Source organism: Epinephelus moara, chromosome 24 (genome assembly GCF_006386435.1).
Source record: "Epinephelus moara isolate mb chromosome 24, YSFRI_EMoa_1.0, whole genome shotgun sequence".
In the NCBI taxonomy this organism is placed as follows: Eukaryota; Metazoa; Chordata; class Actinopteri; order Perciformes; family Serranidae; genus Epinephelus; species Epinephelus moara.
In genome coordinates this window covers 17,255,699-17,278,184 of record NC_065529.1, presented here as the reverse complement: position 1 = coordinate 17,278,184, position 22,486 = coordinate 17,255,699, and the positions used below count along the sequence as shown (strand labels likewise).

Sequence of the window (22,486 nt, the reverse complement as noted above, 5' to 3'; positions counted from 1 at the left end):
CTAATGTGGCTAGCTTACATAACTGTGTTAGTTACTTCCAAATTACAGTCTGATTCATGAAATGTTTAGATTATTTAGCAAGCACACTATGCACATAGACAGAATGTGGATATTATACTCAGGTAAATATAGCATCATCAAGTCAAATTGAAGTTGTATAAGTGTCTAAGCACAGCTGATGGGTGCATACATGAAACTGTCTGCCGTCCTTTCAGCCCTCTCATTGTCGTCCCTCCAGTCCTCCACCTGCCCCCAGTTTGGTGCTCAGCTTGTTTATGGAGAGATCACCAGCTCACCGCATCACTCAGCTGTGCGCCACATTCATTTGCCATTGCTGGATTGTTGTCTTGGTAACAACAGCAGACACTTTCCATAATGGACTCAAACAGTCACTATGGAAACAAAGTTTTTGATTTGCTATTAATAATCCTCCAACGGGTGCATATGTGTGCATTGTGCGAGAGATGAACTCGCTCTCTCTTTTACAGGAAAACACAGAAACAGACGTTTCTCTATAAATGTGCTCGTGTTGCTGCAGCCACCCTTGCTGATATTTTGACCACGAAGAAGATGAACATTAGGAGCTACATCTAAAACATGAGCACATTCAAATCTTTCTGTGACTTATCACTTATTGGCCTCTGCAAACATAGTATAGAATTAGTGATCTTGTTTCTATGATTAGATGTAATTAATATGTTTTTAGCCCATGTTAACAATGACAGATACATTGGCAGATTTCCTTCAAATGTCTCACTTCAGTGACACAAACAGTAATGATACAGGGCGGTAAAGCAGATACCAGTGGCATGTGCAGGTTTGTACTGTGAATCCCCAGCTGCTGCTGCCTCTGTTTTTGTAATCAAAACAGATGGGAATTAATAATGCACACACAGGCAACAGCACTGTCACTGCAATCAACTCAAATCCTCTTTTGCTTTCCTTCTTTTCTCATGTCTGTTACTTATGTTAATCTATTCCCCTCTCTCTCTTCCTCTCTCTGTCTTTCTGTTTGTGTTTATGTCTGTCCAGCCCAGCCCAAAACCACATCCCCGCTGTTACAAATCCATCTCTGTTCTGGTTCCCCTTTCTTGTCACCTGCTCTCTGACTGTTTCCTGGTTTCACACTGTGTTTGCTGAAGAACAGGGATCACAGTGCGCCCTGCCACCCTTTGATTCTCAGCTGAAATTAAAGCTTTCATTATACAGGGAGAGGACACACAGCTAATCACAGGGCCAACCATTGATCCTCTTCAGAGTAATTATGTAAGATAGTATACACAGTCAAACATCAATCTACTCATACACTTAAATTGTTGGGTGATTGGAGGAATGTATTGTCTATCAGGGATTGGCTGAGAACATTGATTGAAAGGCCTCTTGGGATTTTTTAGGGCGACATTTTGGGTGATTTTTGTAGTTTTATTTTAGATGCTGCTCAGTAGGCAGCAGAGAGAGACAGCGGGGAATCAGGGTTCAACATTAATGGTTGCACTGGGCAAGTAAACCCTGTGTTTGGGCAAGTGGAATGCCTCTTGCAGTTGTTGGATTTGGCAAGTGAAAAATAAATGGGATGTCTAATGTAATGTTATCGGAACATAAACTGCGTACTGTATCATTGAAGCAGAGCTTTTCTAGCTGCGTCCGTGAGTCTGTCTCATTACAAAGCGTTGAAAAGAACTACTGAGAAAGATCTGTCATACTGGACACTACAGAGGTCAACTCCGGGGTGGACAATGTCATGCATGACAAAACATTGTTAACTTTAGATATGTCTGAATATTGCATGTGAGAGACATACTTGCTTTTGCCTAAAAGCCCTGTAATCCAGCCGTAAACTCTTAAAATAATCCATGATAATAAATCTAACACTGAGTGTCGTCTGTAATTAACAGTTTTTCTGTGTTGAAAACAGTTGCTATTGTTAGCCATCCCCACAAGCTGTCGACCAATCAAAGCCTGTGTTTCTGACTGTGTGGCTGTTTTTAACATATTGCTGAACCCTATTGGATACATAAAAAACCTCTGTCACAATAATCTGCTAGCTTTTGGTCACAAAATGAATTAAAACCTTTTTTATACCACGTCATACATACACACACATACACATAAATCCAGACCTTCTTGCTGGGAAAGTTTGGATTCCCTTGGCTTCCCCGGCGCTCCCCTTGGCTGTATTTCAAATATTGACTTATCCTGCAGTCTCCAGCTATGTTGTTCAGTATGTCATCATTCAAACCTGGCTGCTTACAGATTCACAGTCCGCGTATTTGGAAAATTGGTATTGATATTTTCTGTATTTTGTTGTAACTCTATTACATGACAGCAGAAACTATTTTTAGCAGCACACTGATTCTACTTCAGTTTCCATCTCAAACAACTCTCTACCAGCTCACAGGTCTTTGGCGGATGTAGTCATTATTAATCAGTATTATTTTGAATCTGTATGTCTTGTAATATTGATATAAAATACTTTAGATAGACAATCATGAAGGCTCTTAAATTCAAAACAGCAGCTTCGTGTTTTGTTGTTTTTTCCCCCCCATGTTCCCACACTCAGCTTCTGGCTTTGTTGTCCTAATGACAAACTGCACAAATGGGCCATGTTGCCTTTTCTGACATTTGAATAAATGCCGAGAGCAGTGAGGGGAAATTCTCAGCATTTTCAGCCCAGAATACATTGCAAATCACAGAGGGGATGGAGAGATGGGGCATGGGAGGAAGTGGAGGGCAGAGGAGCGTGGTGTAAACAACTAAAATCATTAGTGCTGATGGACTAACCCCTGCCTGCTTCTGTCACTCGTGTCGAACAGCGACCCAGTAGCCCCTGCCCTTGCTGCCGCGCGTATGATCAGCTTATTGGCCAGAATTGATTTGGGAAGAGTAATGTGTGTGGATGTGCGGACGAGAGAGAGACAACACTTTGTTCTGGTCATAGTTGTGTGTTTGTTTTTTCCGCACTGTTGTTTGTGTCCTGGAGCGTATGTGTTTCTAATTGATGGTTCATAGTTGTTCTTTATGTCTTTCCTCCCTTGTGTTTTCTTCTTATGACCTTTGCCCCCAGTGTTCCCGTCTCTCTCCCTCTGAATGAACAAGTAGCATCCATTCATAGCGCATCTTCTCTTTTTACAGTGAGGAGCCCTCTCGCTCACGGGCTGTTATTTTTGATTTGACAGGCTGAGGATCTCTCATTTAAACCTTTCCTGGGCATTTTATGTGCATCACAACTTCTGAGTGAACCTATCTCTCGTTGCCTCTTTATCCACATTCAGTGGATAAAAGACTACAAACATGAAATACCCGTGGTTTTAGCGCTATATATTTTCATTAGACAAGTATGCTCCAGATATATTAGACTAGGTGTTTTCTTTTTGTTACTTTAAATGTTTCAAATCTCGTGCCCAGAATCCACACAGATTGTTGTCAGGGCTGGGACACAATCTGCTAGTCAAGAGAGGAACCTTTTGCTCCACTTGTGCCCTCACATTCGTGCCTCTCGGCTACATTACACGGGTTTTAACGTTGATTTACCACTCAGGCTGAGGGCTCTCTGCTTCTGAGTGGAAGGGTTCAATAACTCGACGCTCATTGGGGTGTGTGTGTGTTTGTGCGTGCACTGGTGCTTGCAGAGACATTTGTGAAAGACTATAAATTGTGTGACAAGAGATGAGGCTTTGGCTCTGCCATAATGTCAAATGCACTTGAATTATATTATGAGATAAAAAAAAAAATGCAGGCTCTGTATGTAACTGCCAAAGGCTTACTCTCATGTTAGACCTGACTTTATGTTGGAACACTCAGAATATTTCCGTAGTACAGAGAGGTGTCTGAGACTGTATGTCTATGAAGCTTACGTGCTCGGGATTCATGAAATACTCTACAGCCAGGTAATAGATGGTACCATTAATAAACTGAGGTGCAAGACACAATAGCATATGCAATGAGTCACAGACTGTAACTTATATATTTGAAGGAAAAAAAGCCATCATTTGATAGGGTTGGGAACCACTGTATCTGAATGTTCTCATATTACGTCATGTACTTTATTAATTCCTGTGTGTGCACTTCAGAAGTTGAGTACAAGTTAGGGTGCCTTCAACTCAAAAGTAGAGCGCATTAAAGCTTGGGTAGGCAGTTTTATTTTGGCATCATGGGGCTAAAGTCCTCTTTGAGCACATTGTAATTCAAGTGGTCTGAGAGAAAACAGGACTTCTGCACCTCCACTTGGCTTTAGAAAATGTAGCCTGTGATGGGAGACTTTGGCCAATCTCTGGTCATTTCAGAGAGAGCGCATTCCTATTGGCTGGTCCACACATGCAGATGTGCGTGTCCCTTCAGATAATGTAAGCCTGATTTAATGGCAGATAATCTTTTAGATAAAAATTGCTATACCAGCATTGGCAACAACTGACTACACTGTAAAGCAATATAGAGTCGAAGGGCATGTGTCCACATATCATTTTTCTTTTAAATGCCAGCGTCTTTTTTCAGTTGTTCCGAATGAGGAATGAGCACATGCCGCCACCAAGAGAAAAAGTGCCACACCCAGCGCTTTTTTCAGAGTGCTCCAGCTTTTTGTGCGGCCGCTCTGAGCGCTTTGAGTTGAAAGTCTGAACTTTTCAGAAAGGTGCTGGGGATGTCACGACTGCTCCTTTAGCTAGGCTACTGTCACAACAAAGACAGAAAATCCCATTTGTGTTAGCAAATCGGGTGGCTGACACTAGATGTTGTTGGTGAGTGTTGTGCTTTTATCACTGTGCCGTTGCAAGCTTGTTGTCAACTGGGTAGTCAACCCTCAGCGTTAGCTACCTAGGTAACTTTTGTTTCAAGATATTGTTTTTATAGAAACAAAACTCACACATGGCAAAAAAAAAAGCGCTGGGAGTGCTTTCGGGACAGGGATGAAGCATTCCCCAGTGCCCTGCAACTGCCTTTCTGCTTAAGAGAAATGCCATGTGGACACAGGTCATTAAAGAGAAATAAATAAAGCAATGTATGGGAAATACTGAGTTAATGTATGAAGAGTGTGCTCGCCTGAAGGGAGGGGACAGAGAGGGGAGAGCTACTGGACAAGGGTGCATTTCCAGAGGCAAAAGACAAACTTGTAAGTTTTTGTCTGCAAGAACATTTCCTTTTTGTTTGGAAATGTGCTTAATACGAATGTGCTGAAGGTTATACAGTGTGAACCTTGTCCATTCAGAACTAAGTCACATTTAAACAGAAACAGCTGAATCCCCTTCTTTATTTCTTTTTTGGGAGGAAGGGGAACATGGTGAGAGGTTTGTGGGGTGGTAAAGAGATACAGAGGCAGGATTTGGGGATATAGCCGAAAAGGTGAGGTGACAGTCTTGGGCTATGGAAGTTTATTTGAGCATAGATAGTCTTTGTTTTATTTATTTATTTAATTATTGTTATTTCTATTTTGTATATTTTATCTCTGAGAAAGTTAAGCTCACTCAATTTCAAATGTAATGGTAAAATCAATTAAAAATGATTTAAAAGAAAGCAGAAACAGCCTATTATGGGCAAAATTAATAAGAAATACATACTTATACTTTGGTATTAATTCATCCACAAAGCAAAATGTACACTGTGAGGTGCATCGTTTTGAATAAATCCATATACAAATACAGGGCTCAGTATCAGTACTCGATGCCTTTAAGGTATTCACCAAAAAAAACTCAGCATTTTTTTACATTTGCACCCAGATTTAGAAAAGGTGACTATTTGAATAGTTTTGCTCACAGCCAATCACCGCAAGTGTTCTTTGATTTAATGCAGCTTGTGATTGGCCCACAACTGTAGCAGCTACAACCCACACAGTCTATGGTGTGGTGAAGTGAAGCGCATTGTGTTGGACAGAGTTGGCAGTTCAGCGAAGATGCCATTAAAACATTCTTGCTATACTAAAGTATGGCTGTTCTCCACACCTGGCGTATGGTGGCATTTTACACAGCTGAATGAATTCATTCACATGTTGGGGACTGAATAAGGTAGAAAAAAGGTATCAGATGAAGAACTTTGTTGGTATCACCTCAAGTGTACTAGTATTGGCACATTTTTTAGATGATTCGTAGCCATATCCTAATAACAGTATTACTGTATTGCAGCTATTGCCTGATATCAATAAGATGTACCAGACTTTTACGTTGCATCCCTTTTGTTAAACTGAATTTGCTTCATTGCTGTGATGTCTATCTTTATGATTTCCAGATAGTGAGCAGGCAAAGCAGCATGTAACCATCTGTCACCATACTTTTAATATCAACATGCAATTGAAACATTTATTTCAGGTGTAGAGACGGCGAGAGCCCAGAAATGGGGTTTGAGGGAATTTTAGCCCAGACCGACTTTCTGTGTACTATTTCTGTTGCTTCTTCATTATTCAGTGTTTGTGTGCTGAGTCAGAATCAAATGAATTCGAAATGATGATTAACAAAGTGGTTCCGACAAAAGGAAACAGCCACCTTTATAGAGCAGATGAGTCTCGCAGCATGAGAGCTGTCCCACTTCATCTATTTTTCATCTCTGTCTCCCTCTGTGCCTCTCTTTTTCTGTCTCTATCGTAAGTCTCCTCTCTCCCCATAATTTATATTATATATATTTCATATTTATTCCATTGCGCTCCTGTGATATCTTTTGCTACAATTTGTACTCGTCTTTATCGTCCGTTGATCATGCCTTTGTTTCTCTAAAAGCGTGTCCCACAGCGCCTTTCTAGAAAAGAATTACTTTTCCTTGCTTAGCTTTTCTTTTGTGATACGGTTTGATTGTGTCTAAGCTGTAGGATGAGATCGAGCTAAGACCTTCCTTCATTAAAGGGGATGAGGCACACACAGTGCCCGGCTCCTGTACTGGACCTCAAAGCACATGCAGGACAACACGTTACCATGTCTGCCCTTGTAATTCTGTCTCAGCCACTGATAAGACCATACGGGAGTTATGAGTAAGGCTTTTGGCACGCTGCTGCGCCTCTTTCTCGTCACCTGTCTTCTCATCTCTCTCTGCATCTTTATTGTTTCAGTGCTCACACATTATGTGTGTTCAAAAAGTGTGCAGATAGTCACCTGTAGGCAAAGTTGTTATCCATAGTAAGATACATTACAGATAGGCTAAAAACAAGTCAGCTAAGAGACTAAGCCATATTCACTCAGACACCCCAGCTTTCAGAGCAACGACAGTTTAACCTTTCTTTTAAAAAATGACAACTGGGAATAATTTGCAACCCGATCCTGAAAATCCATCCCTGCTTATGGCACCCTCAGCCCTTCAGCCCTGCCCTGACCTAATTCGAACAGAAGCCTGCATCTCAGCACAGCACAGCTCAGCATGGCATAGCCTGCAGTTCCTGGAATACACACACACACACACACACACACACACACACACACACACACCACACACACATATATGCCCACTGTCTGGCCCACTTATGCATCTCCATCTGCTCACAGCATTATATCCCCCCTAACAGTTTTAAGTACACTTGCAGGCTTGTCATGTACATCTTCCCACAGTCTTTCACAATTGTTATAATCCCTTATTGCCCATATTCCCCACATTACGAGCTGTCCACATATCAGCAGACTGGCTTCAGAAGACTTTTCCCTGCGTTTTATCTCTAGTCCAGAAATCCTCAGGGAGGAAGTTCTTTGCTTTGCAGCTTAATTACAATCCACTATACGATTTGGATAGGGATATTGTTTTTTCATGTGTGTTTCAAAGCAATTCCTTCCAGTAAATGGACTCGAAACAGTGGAAACTTGGATCTGTTCTGCTCTTACATGGAGAATAAAGCACTTGAAGTTGCATTAATTGAGTTTAGGCCACTAATCGACTAATGTGTCAGTAAACTAAAGAGCAACTTAATCCTTCCATTTGAGTCATGTTTCTGGCCACCTGACATATTTTAAGTCGACATTTGCTCTGCTTTTAGCTCCACTTTAGCCTCCTGAGCAAATTATTTGTGTTTAGCTCGCTAGATGTTTGACATTCTTTAGCAGCTACTTGCTAAATTGGCCTGACTTTGGCCTGTCTTTGGTGTGAGGCAGATAGTTTACAGTGGGTTTATGGGAGCTATTTTTTGCTGGAAAAAGTGACTTACTGCTGCTGGAAACTGTGTTGTTGCGAGGTTTGAGACTGAACTAATAAATGCACAGACCATAGAACTAAAAACAATCAGCAAAACTTTCCTAAGAATCTGTGTATGAGTGTCTTTCTCCTTAAAAAACAGTTCCTAATAAAACAGTTAACCACATATACTGTGACCCATCATGAGCGATTGGGGCACTTCAAATGTAATTTTGCAATGTGTAAGATCCAGCCACCTGATGTACATCACACACCGGCTATTAACAAAGTCAAAACATTGCTATGTAAAGCTAAATTTACTCAGTGTTTATATTTTTATATTTCTTAATATGGTCATGACATTTCCTCTTGGTGAGTCATAGTGTGGAGTGCACCGAGGTCTTCAGCCAAAAGACACAGTTACTGGCAGTGAGTCAAACATACCAGCGCCATGGCAACACTCATATTAAGGGATTATTAAGATGAGAGTGAGCAAAACATGATGATACCAGCAGATTATATTTGTTATCATTTCAAAGTAGACTAAATATATCCCTTTTTTATTACAACTGCGATTTTTGGATAATCATCCTGACACATTTTTAGTTCAGTACACAATCAAAGCATAGGAATGTTTCTTATCACACATTTGTGACTTAATTCAGAGTAAAACACAGGATTGACAATTTATGGCCCACCAGGTACAGTTGAGTGTCATATTTGTCCAAACAAATAAAAAGAAATTAAAACATACACCCCAAACCACAGGATATATATTAAGTATTAGACTAAATAATAAATGATTAAAATGACTCAGTAGATAACTGTTTGGTTACATTACTTTAAAGGGACAGTTCACCTCAAAATCAAAGATACATATTTTTCCTCTTACCTGTAGTGCTATTTATTAGTCTAGTTTGTTTTGGTGTGAGTTGCCAAGTGTTGGAGATATTGACTAAAGATATGTCTGCCTTCTCTCCAGTATAATGAAACTAGATGGCACTCGACTTCTGGTGCTCAAAGAGACAAAAAAATACATTTGAAAAATTCAACAGCAATGTCTCTTTCCAGAAATAATGGCCCGGTTACACAAGATAATTCACAGATCTTGTTGTGAGCAGTTTCATGTTGTACCTATTTTCTTTCTGCCGAGCTACACCCCCCAATCATATCACCACACAGAAGGAATCATCTACTCATGGACGAGAGGCTCATGCTCCTTGCAGTACGGAGTGAACATTAATGGCTTCCTCCTTGGCTGAGCTGTAACGTTAGCAAGCTCAGTGGTGTTAGGTGAGCTAGCAGGAGATTCAACCTTCCATCTGAGTAGTGATAAGGTTAGCAGGTAGTTGGGTAGGAAAAAACTCCTACATGAAACTGTAAAGTAACTGGGTTGTGATTTCTGGACAGAGACATTGCTGTAAAGTTTTTCAAATATATTTTTGATTTAAACCTTCATTGACTGCTTTTTTCGGCCACTTGGGGGCAGTATATTAAGCTACAAACACAACATTGACATATTATCACCACATAAAGTTGATGTGCTAAAACACTCCATGGAGCTCATGTTAACTGCTGAGTCGGGTGATTATTCTCTGTGGGTTTATGATGAGTTATTTAATCCACTGTTGGTATAAAACAATTTATCTCCCCTCAATATTTTTGGGAAATATATCTCGAATTTAAATGGCTTTATATTGCAATTGAGCATTAAATCTAGCTCATATTGCTAGCTTACATGACATTGTTAAGCACTGTGTTAATTCTCAGATAAGGAGAGCGACTGTGGTTTGCAGATCTTTGTGTTTGGAGGACCCACAGAGCAAAGATGGTCTTTTTATGTATCAGGGCCAATATCACAGTTGGGTATCTTTCAGCTCTGATTGGACCAGATGGTCCTCCCCTATGTCTCTCTGACCTTTCCACAGTTACCATTTTGTCATCTGCTTACATACCTTCTTGACCAACTTCTCAGCAGGACAGATGGCACAGTTGGTTGGAGTTTGAGAAATGTGGGATTCACAGGGAAAAAAAATACATGGCAGATCATCAGGGAAGCTCTGTATTCTCTAAATGCCACAGCATAGGAGGAAAGCTTCCCTGTTTTATTCATAATGAAAATCAACATTGATATTGAGTTTACTTCCAAACGACATGTGTACTGCACATGTCTGCATTGGGACAGACTCCAATGTAACACACCAGATGGTAACAAAGGACCAAAAGTGTTGTCATAAAAAGAAAACAGAACAAGCTCCTGTTAAATCCAAGAACAAGCTACAGCTGTCATGGCAGTAATGACATACAGAGCGGGCCTGGCTTGGCTCTGCAATGAGACAATGCAGATTGTGTTTGTATTGTGGTGATTGCATGTAAAAATGTGTCAGTAATAGTTAACAATATGTTGACCGTACTGGTTGTCGTCATTGTAAATCATCAGAGCTGGACTGGTTTTATCTGTGTAGATGTAGCCACGGCCTTTTATACTGGTCTGCTACAACATGTTTGTACTGATGTAATGTGCCAGTGTGTTTGGTGCATGGGAGTGAGCATAATGCATGCATGATGGCATGTGAGATCCTAATTCCTTGTTTTTTTCATTCCTTTGATGCACTGAGCGAGGCATCGTGGGATACACACATGAAAAGGTTGTTTGTAGCGACAGAAATTAAGCAACGCCGAGTCTGTATTTTAAGCAGGCAGCTTACTCAGAGACAGAGAAGAGTAATAAAGAGATGAGTGAATGAACTATGCTAATATTTGAACTTGCTGAGCAGTGAAAACCAAAAGGCTGCCTCTTGTCCACTGTTTGTGCAAGATACAAAGTGTTTGGATACGGAATTTGTGCACAATAGCTCAGTGTCCATCACTAGGATATATGTTATTGATTGTCATGTAAATATTTATTCTGTTTGGGGCTACAGACATTTACATTTTGTTGCTGCCTGCCTATATTTAAGCTATTGTATAACATATTTGCGCAGTGAGCTCCTGAGAACACGCCCTACTGTTTGGATAGTGGCAGTAAGCGTGTCTTTATTGAAGGTTTAACAGCTAATAGCTTTGAAGTGGAACTGTGTGTGTGTGTGTGTGTGTGTGTGTGTGTGTGTGTGTGTGTGTGTGTGTGTGTGTGTGTGTATCCTCTTCCTGGACACAGGTCCCATGGTGGTGATAGGAATGTCCTGTTGGGAACAGGAACAGCAAACACAGTTGTTTACCTTATAATCCAGCCAAAACCTTTGCTTAGATTAGGCTCTCAGCAAACTCAGCACAGTACTCAACACCCATCAAATATTCATCACAGAAATGCTCTCCATATTGTTTGGGCCTGCATTGTGGCAGGGTAAAAACTGACTTTTGTATGGGTTTTTTTTTTTTCATTTGATTGTATTTCTTTGCCCTCATCAAGTAAGGTTTGTGTGATGTCTGTCCCACAGCTGGACACAGGCATCTTCTACCATTCTGTCCCTATAGTAGAAATATTGTTGCTTTCCAAATGTATGGGGTCATAATCAGCTACTTAACATTGGCAGGGTTCCCATGGTCATGGAAAACCTGGAAATTGAATCACACTTCACAGGTCTGGAAAAGTCATGGAAGTAGTGAAAATCATAGAAAGTTTTGGAATAGTCATGGAATTTTGTCATAACCTTCCACGTAATGTAACCTAACAGCAAATTTATCTCCTGAAGATGTCGACATAACATAGCTCTAATATGCATCGATATGTGACAACGTTTTGGTGGGTCCATGTCATTGGTCCGACAGCCCATTGGTCCGACATCCCATTGGTCGGACGGTCCGCGGTGCTGAATGGCTCCTGGCGGGCGTATTTCTACCTTTATGGTGCGCCGCGACCGGCTCTGGGTCAGCTGGGAAAGGCTTGCGGCGAAGCAGGTTCACAGCTTATGTTTGCCACTTTCTTTTTCATTTTAACCCACACCATGATCTTTTCCTGACCCTAACCAAGTGTTTTTTTTGCCTAAACCTAACCAGACCTTAACCACAGGGCATCATGATGATTTTGGAACGGACTTCGGAACAATGGGTTTAATATAGTCGGAACAATGGGATGTCGGACCAATGGGCTGTCGGACCAATGGGCAGTTCCCCGTTTTGGTTACCATCACGTACATCTTTTCGTCTTCTCCCCATGTTACGTCTCTCACTTCATGTTTACCAGCTTGCTAAAATTATGTTTGAATAGAGTTTGAATCTGGCATGTTTAAAAAATGCTGGGAAAAAGAAGTGTGGCAAAAAAAGTTTTGAAATTATGTCAGTGAAAATGTGTGGGAACCCTGTTCAATCAGCACCGTCTGCAATCCCAACCTTCCACTCAGGTGTGGGGGCAGTTCCCCTCAGGAGATATTTTTAGAAACTTAACAGCTAAACTGACAGTATAGAGCACTTTGAAACTATATCTTAAATCAGGGATTCTGAAGGTTTTGTTGACTGAATGTCATTTTGGGGGGCCAGCATATGATTGAGGATAGCACAGGAAAGGTGCACACACTATTACTTTTTATGACTTTTTTATGACATACTAACTCCTTACTAAAACTATAGCAGTCAACAGTGATATAGCCTATGCAGTACTCAAATTACATTCTAGTTGTCTGCTTTTTAGTACATTTGAAAGTAATGAAATAGAGAGACAGTACAGTGTTTGACATTAGGGTTGGACCACTGTGAAAATTTTCAAAATACTTTGGTATTAAGCCAAACACAGGATAGGACCAGTATACCAAATTTTACCAGGTGTCCCACTTGACTCAGCAGCCGCTCCTGAGCAGAGCATAGTGACACCATGTTCCCACAGAAAACTAGCATCTGACTATTGCGCAGTGCATAACATCAGAGCTCTGTGTCCACATTGAATACATTAAATATGCACTTCCATTACGTCGTGTAAACAGACCATGTGAATATCAGCTGTGTGCTACAGGTCAGACTGGAACTGGTTAAAAGATGGGTGAGTTCTTGCTATCTTGTTTTTTTTCTTAAAGCAGAAAACACACATTTTATATTTTGACCTTAACTTTACATCGTAGCCAACAGCAATTAGCCTGGCTTGTTATTAGCATGGTCATTTACGTTAGCAGAAACTTTTAGTTCTTCAGCAATCTTGCTCCAGTCAGCTGCCCCCCTATTTAGGTTTTTGTGGTGAAAGAAGCGGGTATCATGTAGATAATTCCTCATTTCAACTTTGTGAATCGACCGTTCTTCATCCATTGCGGCACTTAAAGCAAGTGACAGGAATAAATCGAAACATGGTGTCCAAAGTTCAGCTCAAAACGGTGCTTGCAGCCAGCTGGGACAACTATTTTGTCGGCTTCAGATCTAATTATATTTTGATATTGGGGCAGTTTTAGTTTTCTTGAAAAACAAATCTTGCCATGTCTCCTCTTCTTACGCCAAAAAAACGTGTTATTTGTTACTGATGTTATATGAGTTGGATTTAGATTTAGGCTACTTTTTAATTTGCCAAAACGTATCAAAATGACAAATTCTGGTTCAGCCAGTTCGCATAAAATCCAACCAGTTTAATCTCATACACCGGACCAGACCAGCAAAACCAGTATTTTTTCCCTACGTAAACTTTTCAACAGTGTCCTTGTTGCAACACCTAAGCGTTTCCATCAAACATAAAAACTGCACATGATTTTATTCTCCGCCTTCTCATCTCCATCCTCTTCATCAGTGCTAATGAAAATCTTTCTAATCTCAGCATTTTTCACCTGGATGACACAACAGTGAGTTGTTATTGTAAGCAAGTGGCACTGGCAGTAGAACTGAGCAGACCACTGCCAGCCAGTAGCTTAATATAAATATTGCTGTCATGCCCAGAATAAACATCACCATGTGCAAAAAGGTCTTGTTTCATGGAATGTGCTGCATAGTTCACAACATGCAGAATTCACCTGTTTTAAATGACATGTTAGAGATCATTGCCCACTACAATGACAATGTTACCGTGCAGTTCACTGACATTCAGAAAGAAGGAAGTCTTCTCTGGGACTACATGTAAACAGTGCCCAGTGCCATTTGATGACAAGAAGTCAGAGGTGAAAGACTGTTGTTTCTGACAAACAGGCTTCTCTGCAGTCCAGCTGAACTATGTTTGTTGTTTCACGTAATTTGGGGAATAACTTAAAAGGGAAAACATGACGCAGTGTGTGATTACTTCACAAGACAACTATGTTCTGCTAGAAGGGGGTTTGCCCGCAATCAACCAGACAATGGGGCTATCCATAGTCAAAAGACACATTAGTGTTCTCAGATTTTCCCAATGTTTGTGTGAACCACTGTTTGACACTTCCCCAGAGCCCCTCGGTGGGAGCATGGAGAATGTCAAGTAAATCCTCCAGATGCTACAGAGGAATTTGCAGCACTGACAGCCTCCTCCACACAGCTGGATTCCTGCCAGAGCTAATGGCCTTTCTGTGACAGTTTTACTTTCTTGTTGAGATGTGACCACAAGGCCTCAATCCCAGGATAATTGTTACTTTGATCAGGAAATGGCTTCAGTGTTCTGTTATCTTTGAGCTTTTGAGGTTAATAACACCAGAGAAGTTGTATGTAGGTCAAAGTATGTTTCGGAACCAGAGATTAAATGTACCTGTTTAATGAGTTCGATACATATTAGCTGTGATACTGCTTGTTTAACTAGTGCACCTTGCTTCATATCCATAATTATTTTTACATTCTTTCCTATGATATCTTCTCAGTCTTGGGTTTCAGACCCTTTGTGGTATTCCTTGATATGCGGCAGGGATCACAGGACATTTGCAACTTACATATATTGGTGTTTCTTGGCTGTTCAATAGGCTGCGCTTCTGCATGAAATACACCGTTCTGCAGTACCAGAAAACTTTGAGAATCCTACAGTGATTTAATGCTGCAAAAATGTACAAAATTCAAGTATAGATATAAGCACTTTAAAAATGGAATCAGCAAACCCACCTTAGTTGTTTGGTCAGGAAACTCTTGTAATAACAGCGGCAACATGATAAACATTTTCAGGTCAGAGAGTACACGCTGTGCTTGGTGCACTTTCAGGAAGTACACACTTATTTTCCTGATTAAGCACCCAGAGGATCTGCCTGAGGAGAAGAGACCATTTTCCTGTTCAGAGCTGAGTGACACAGTTGGAGAACAAATATAGTTTGTGTCCAAGCAGTCAAACACACAGTCAAACTGAGTTATGGGAAAAATAAAATCTTTAAGTCCTCTCCGGTGTTTGGACCAAGAAGAGGTTCTACTTTGTCGTTGATTTTGACAGTGTACTTGTTAGCATGATTTTTCTGGACAGTTGCTTTACTCTGAAAAGGATGTTGCTCTGAGTGGTTGTGGTTTGTGGGTCATGCACTTTCTTTTCTGGTCACAGTGGCATGGAAGCATGCAGTCCTTCCTTGTTTGTAAGCTGATAAAGTATCTACAGACCTAGTGACTGGATGATTGTGGTTCCTCTCCCCACACTTACAGGCTATGTGTGGCCAAAGAGATACTGTAAAACAGCTGACACCCTTGCCCATACCGACACCCACACTCACACCCACACACGGTTTTGTTTTAATGACTAATAACGTAACTTCAGGAGATGTTTTTACATTTAGCAGCTTGCAAATTGCATCAGCCGCTGGTGGTCAATGTTTGATTCTCAACAGTAGGATTGGGTACTGACCTCGGTACTTTTAAGGGTACTGACCAAATTATGTTGGCACTATTAAATCAATTAGTGCCAAATGTTGGTACCTGAGCACACATCTGGGTGAAAACGCCAGTTAAAGACTAGAGGCGGAAGTGCTACGAGGCACCCTGAAGCCTGGAAGCTGGCCATGTAACTCTGCAGATTGTCTGTCTGCTTCTTAGTGAGCTGAAACTATCACTGCAGCGCCGATCTGCCGCTATAGTTTCATCTGGTCTATCTCTTTACAGACAGACAGAGACAGAAGTTTAGCTCTGTGTGATTAGGAAAGAGCAGAGGAGCAGAATTGCTTTCAGTCTATATGTCACCCCTGCAGCTTGTTCAAAAATGTAATTTTTGTTATTTAAGAAAAAGTTAAGTACTAACAAAAAAGTATTGTTGGGTACTGGTACCAATTTAGGTATAGGAGTCAGTACCAGTTCAAATGTGAACAGTTGTCAACCTCACCAACAGTGATGCAGGAAATCTGAATGAGTTTTAACATCCCTTCAACCTTCCTGCTACATTTAGGAGACAGGGTTTGAAGATGCTGATACTGCCGACATTTATGTGCAGCACTGTTAGTATACTGATAAGATAACAGCCTGTTCCGAAACAAACACGCATTTGTTCACCATGAGTTGATGAGGTGTGAATAACTGCTTGGTAGCAAAACACGAGGAAGCGTGGGTAAGATATGATCTGCAGACTTCCCTGTGAAAATGCAGCCACCATCATACAGAAATATTGCCTCTTGACATGAGGTAACCCGTTTCAGTGGTCTGTGTTTGTGTGCGACACGCTGGCTATTGTTTGAGCAGCTGAATAGAGATAAAAACTATTTACCTCCTGCAGTTAGGTACATTTTGTGACAGCCAGAGATGTAACAGGACCTCAGTTGTTTTATAGATGTATCCATATAGTGCAGCACATTCATACCACAAGGTTTAACTGAATTAATACACTCAAAAAGATTTGGCCTTGATGTGGCCAACTCTGCAATCACACAACAGTCTTGAGTTGTCTGGTGAGAGAACGCTTGCAAATCTGAAACGTGATAAACGTGTGATCTCTCCCGTCTCTGCAATCCATCCCATATGACATGAACGCACCATAAGGTCTGTTTGTAGGATACACAGATGTTTTGCAATGTGGCTAATTACTGGAACGTCTATATATAGCATAGACTGTATATACTGTATATACACTTGTTTGTATGCTGTATATACACCTGAGTGTTCCCTCATTCTGTTTTCCCAGTATACCTTTGGAACATCTATGACCCAAAATGTATGGAATAAAAATAGAGTTGCAAAATGACAGGAATTAATGATTAATTAGTTAATATATAAATATTTAGCCTCTGTTGGGGCTTTTGGGGGATCCTGCCCTGCCTTTTCTGGCAATTTTTCTTATCAACAAGCTCTATTTTGGTGCTTTTTCATGCACCCTGGCACCCTGTTAACATTTAACTTACAAAGAAAAATTTCTGTGTGATCAAATTATTTCAATGGTGAATTAGAAATGGTTGGCAGGCCAACAGGCACCCTATCTTGCCCTCGGGCCGTAAGATGAGTATCACTGCTGTAGACACTATGTTGCCTAATCCTCAAGGAGCTTCATATATGTAATAAAAGAGATGATTCCCACTGTAGAACTTATTAACCATTAAATCATCTGCTTGGAGAAATATGTTTGTCACACAAAAACACAAAACATGAGACAATCAGAAGTTACGCAGGTTCTTATGTTGCGCCATCTTCAGCAGCAGCATTACTTTCACATTTTGCTTATGCTCGACTAAAATCAGTATTGGTGTCATCAGTTCCCTTTCCTTCCTATAACATATATGTCATAGCAGTTGTACTACTAATAGTACTGGTTGAATGTTCAGTGGAAACATATAATTGTGCGATCGGGTTTCCCCATAGTTATTGCACAGCTTTGGATCTGAGTCAAAAAATCTCTGGATCTCGGCCAAAACGTCAGAGGTTGTAAGAAATGTCTCCCTCTATAGTTAAATGGGTCGTGGGAAAATGCTAAAAAAAAAAAATGCTAGTTTGGGTTCTGTTGCTTTACTTGTTCCTCATTATTGATTTTAGTCGGCAGGGAGAAAAAAATGACATGTAATAGTTTGTTATTGTAGAAGGAGCCAGGGCTGATGTAGTACCAGTGCATACTTCAGCATGTCACAGCCTCGCAGTAGACTGTTATGAAATGTTATCTGTACACATATGGAACATACAGTACCTGGTGTTTAGATATAAGCAATAAAATATCTGGTAAGTGATAATATTACTACTAGTCCAGGTATATGCTGAAATTGAATAATGAGTTAGCTGCTCTGCTATGTTAATGGTATATAGGCCACTGTTAATCCGAGCTATGGGGAACTTCCTGAATTCATATATACTTCTAAACTGGTTTAAACACACACACACACACACACACACACACACACACCAAATATTTCAACCCATTAAATATTTCATACCAAAGTGATGCTGTTGCAGTATTATTAATAACCATCAGTAAAGCATGCTGAAAGAAAGAAAGAAAGAAAGAAAGGAAAATAAAAGAAAGAAAGAGAGAGAGACGGAAGGAGGGAAGAAAGACTGAAAAAGAAATAAATGAGTGAAGGGAGAGAGGTAAGAAAAAAGAGAGTAAGACAGGCAGGAATACAAAAAGAAAAAAGGGAAAGAAGAAGAAAAAAAAATAAAGAAAAATTAAGGAGGGAAGAAAGAAAAAAATAACAAAAAAAACAGTAAAGAAAGAAAGGGGTAAGGAAGGAAGTAGGGGAGAAAGAAAGAAAGCAGGGAAGAGAAAGACAAAGAATAAAGTAAAAAAATAGGAAAGGAAGAAGGGAAAAGAGAGAAAGAGAGAGAAAGTAAAGGAAGCGGGAACAAAAAATATAAAACAAGTAAAGAAAGAAAGTGGGAAAGAAGGAAGAAAGAAAAAATGAAAAGAGGAAAGAAAGAAGGAAGGAAGGAAGACAGAAAGAAAGACAGGCAGAAAGAGAGAAAGAGGCCATACTCTACAGTGCGTTCCACAGATTGATCATGTACACAGTGACCATCCAAGTGACTGATGGGTAAAACTTTAAATTTAAAACAGTTTTGGGTCAGTCTCAAAACTTGTCAGCAGAACCTCAGCGTTTGATATTGATGCTTCCAAATCATCCCACCAAGTTGTCCCCTCTCCAAAACTTGACTCAGCAGCAACACTAAAGACTCCAGGAGGAGGCTGAAGTTAAAAATAAACCCAATCTGGCATCAGCACGCCAGAATTTCTACCAGCTATTAGGTGTAAGTCGCCGGGTTATCGCACAAGTTTGGCCGATTAAACATCAAAGCAGGAGTTTCCTTTCTTTTCCCCACGATGCTACTGATGCATGTCAAGAGCTCCGCCTAAACACATGAAGACAAATGGACTGAGGTCTGACAGACTGACCTTTGTGTTTGTGTTTCAGGGGAGCTTTCTCTGAGGTGGTCCTGGCCGAGGAGAAGAGGACCCAGAAACTGGTGGCTATCAAGTGCATTCCCAAGAAGGCTTTGGAGGGCAAAGAAAACAGCATTGAGAATGAGATCGCAGTCTTGCACAAGTAAGTGGACGTCTGTGATTTCAGACATTAGCAATAATAGACCCTGAATTTCTTCATTAATCAACATAACATGATGCATAATGATACATAAAATAAACCTGCATTTCTAGGCCAGTCTGTATTGTAACCACAAACCGTTCAATGTTTAGCGATGTGCAGCATTAGCCTGCATCTGAAATACTAGCCACAAGGTTCCACATGGTAAATTTTTCATCACTGTATCTCCATTACTGCATCATGTACGCCGTGTCACATTACCTGATATCATATATGTCTCGTATATGATATGTGCTGTTGTAATATGATGCACGTAGTAAGCATCGCATTGACCTTGTCACATGATCACTGTAAGAGTTGGATCCATATATTTAGATGTATATATTCAATAAAGAAAGAAAGAAAGGGCCAGTCCACTCTAATTACTGAAAAATAACTCCTGTCTGAGTCTTGTGAGCGCAATATCACAAGAACGTTGTGAGGGATCTTCTTCAAATGCCCATTTGAACTCTTTTTAGCTTAGCTTTCAGTGGTCAAAGGTCAAGGTCACTGTGACCTCACAAAACAGGTTTTTGGCTATAACTCAAGAATTTATACCCTAATTGTGACAACATTTCACACAAATGTCACAATAGGATAAAATGATTAAGTGATGACATTTTATATCCAAAAGGTCAAAGGTCAGCTTCACTGTGACATCATAATGTTCTGCAAAAACACTTCTTTCAACCTCACATATCAGTAACAGAAGGGAGACATTTGTTCAGATACTGAATTGGTGACTCTAATCTTGGGTTTTCACCTCGAAACTGTGCTGATTGTACAGATCTTCTGTGCTGCGGGGGAGACGATGTGCGTGTGAAGCATCCATGTAAACTTTAATTGCAACCTGACTGGTTTGTGGAGGCATACAACCTTCATTCTGCGTTCCTGTTAACCCTGCTGTGCTCGTCCCTAAAGCAATCCAATATGAGTGGGTAAATGTTCGGTTCAGAATATTGAAGACTACATTTACTTGGCATTGTTGGGGATCTTCATTTGAAATTAAAGCAGCTCAGATTATTATGGGATGGATTCAAATGTAGCACGTTTGTCAGCTAAACATTCAGTCTGTGAACTCTGCTACAACATAGTACGACAAAATAAGGTTTCAAGATTAGTAATGCTGTTTACACCCATTTTCCTACCCTACCTATGTTATGTAACTTAAAAATACTATCATCAGACACATTCTGCCTCTGTTTATGTGGCAGGAGTGAACATTAGTCATCCTCAACATTTGTAATGGTTTCTGAATGATGAAGACAGCTGGAGAACAATTAGAAACAAAACAGGATGTGGGCTCTATACAGGATGATTTTTTTTCTTTGGCAACCATCCTGTTTTTCCCCAAATGATGTACATATTTTTTTTTAGCATTCTGTATCTCAAATGGCTTGAAAAAACATTGCATATAGCTGCCGCAGAGTCTGCCCCCTGGTGCTCCGGAGACTTGGGCTGAGTCCTGAATGTTTCCAGCATCTGGCTCCGCCCTTGATATCTAGCCATCAAGGTAGGGAATTCCACAGCAGCTCGTATTTCAGGAAATGATATCTGGGTTCATCTGGAAAAACCACAGACCTCACTCTGAGGTATTTCATTGGAACTAGTTTCTACTGAGGAAATATTTCCCGTGAATCATGTCCTGACCTGAGTTTTCCTGAACAGCAGCTTTTGGAGAAAAAAGACTGCAGTTGTTAGAAATTAAATTAAATTTTCAATGCTGTGACAATCATTACACTAAACACAATAGTATTAACTTCCATTTTGTTGGGGTGACAAGAAGCTGGCATTTTTTTGTAAATTGGGAGAATGGACCCTTTAACCTAAGCACAGACAACAATAAAGACAATACATCAGTAAACTAGGATCACAGTGCTGAACAAAGTGTCCTGTGATCTGCCCTAAATATTTAAGAATACCTTAACTCATGCTTTTAGACTCATCAATGTAAATGTTAGCTTGGAATACAGAGTCATGAGCCCAGGTGCGTTCACACCTACAGAAACTACCATACATGATTCCTCTTTACTCCTCCTCTCCTCTTCCTCTTTATGCACACGTTTCCTCTCTACCTGTTCAGGAGATACTGCTTTTATGTTACATAAAGACAAAGGCAAGTGACAGTAACTCTCCTTGTAATTGTGGAGCGCTTCAAACACACTTCTCCTCAGACGCGGGGAATTACAGGCCATGGTGAAAATGGCTGATCTACATTGGGTCCCAAAGTTATTTTTAGAGCTCTTGTTGCCTGGGTTACAAGAGACACAACTCCAGCCAATATACAGCTATGATCCCTCCTGAGGTGAGGCTGGTGGAATGAGAGTGACGGGGGGTTTGTTAGCAGTTACAGATTCTGACAAATGGGGTAAACTGAGGTAAACTTGGCATGAAAATCCTGGCTTTGTCTAAAGTTTGTGCAGACATCACACGTGAAGGTTTCATTACTCATTTTAAGACGTCATCCTCGACTCCCCCTCAGTACACAGAGCACGGGGACAGGGTCTAACTGAGTGGTATCAAAAGGTAAAACACCTTAAAGCTGCACTCATGTTTTTATATTATATATTATTTTAATATATTTTAATATTATGGCTACATGTAACGTGGAAGGCATGGCTCATAGAGAAGCATCACCCTTAGCTCTGCGGTCTTTCAGAGCATTGTTTTGGATTTGTTTAGATTTGGTCTCACCGCTGCCATTGGTCTTATTCCAGCAGCATTTATGAGTTAAGAACCAGATATTTTATAATGCTTTGAAAAGGTGTAATTGTAAGTAAAACACTGTAATATATTAACATTGCCTTTGGTGTACAAGGTCATGAAATCATCAGATTGAAAACATATTTCCTCCCTTTGGATTATTCAGTCCAGCTAGTTGTTTGAATACAACAATTAAAAATCAGTCCGAAGTGTTTACAGCCCTAAATTGATTATGTAACTCTAATCCTATGTAATGAAACTTGCAGAATACTTTTTATCCCTCCCCACAACACTGAATATTAACAGTGAAGTAAACGTGCTCTCTTGTTTTTGACCAAAGGAGATAGTTGGCACACAAAAATGTTATCCAGCAATAAACATGCTGAGAC

At 40.3% G+C, this 22,486-nt stretch overlaps 2 protein-coding genes across 2 annotated transcripts in view; both read left to right on the top strand.

The window, feature by feature from the left end:
• The window catches only part of camk1b (calcium/calmodulin-dependent protein kinase Ib), a 47,403-nt gene that overhangs the window by 14,018 nt on the left and 10,899 nt on the right, over positions 1-22,486 (top strand). The window contains exon 3 of the mRNA XM_050039020.1: positions 19,227-19,358. Within this exon, the coding sequence (XP_049894977.1) occupies positions 19,227-19,358 (132 nt within the window). The remainder of the gene's footprint in view (positions 1-19,226; positions 19,359-22,486) is intronic.
• The window catches only part of vamp3 (vesicle-associated membrane protein 3 (cellubrevin)), an 81,807-nt gene continuing 63,006 nt past the window's right edge, over positions 3,686-22,486 (top strand). The window contains exon 1 of the mRNA XM_050039025.1: positions 3,686-3,690. Within this exon, the coding sequence (XP_049894982.1) occupies positions 3,689-3,690 (2 nt within the window). The 5' untranslated portion in view covers positions 3,686-3,688. The remainder of the gene's footprint in view (positions 3,691-22,486) is intronic.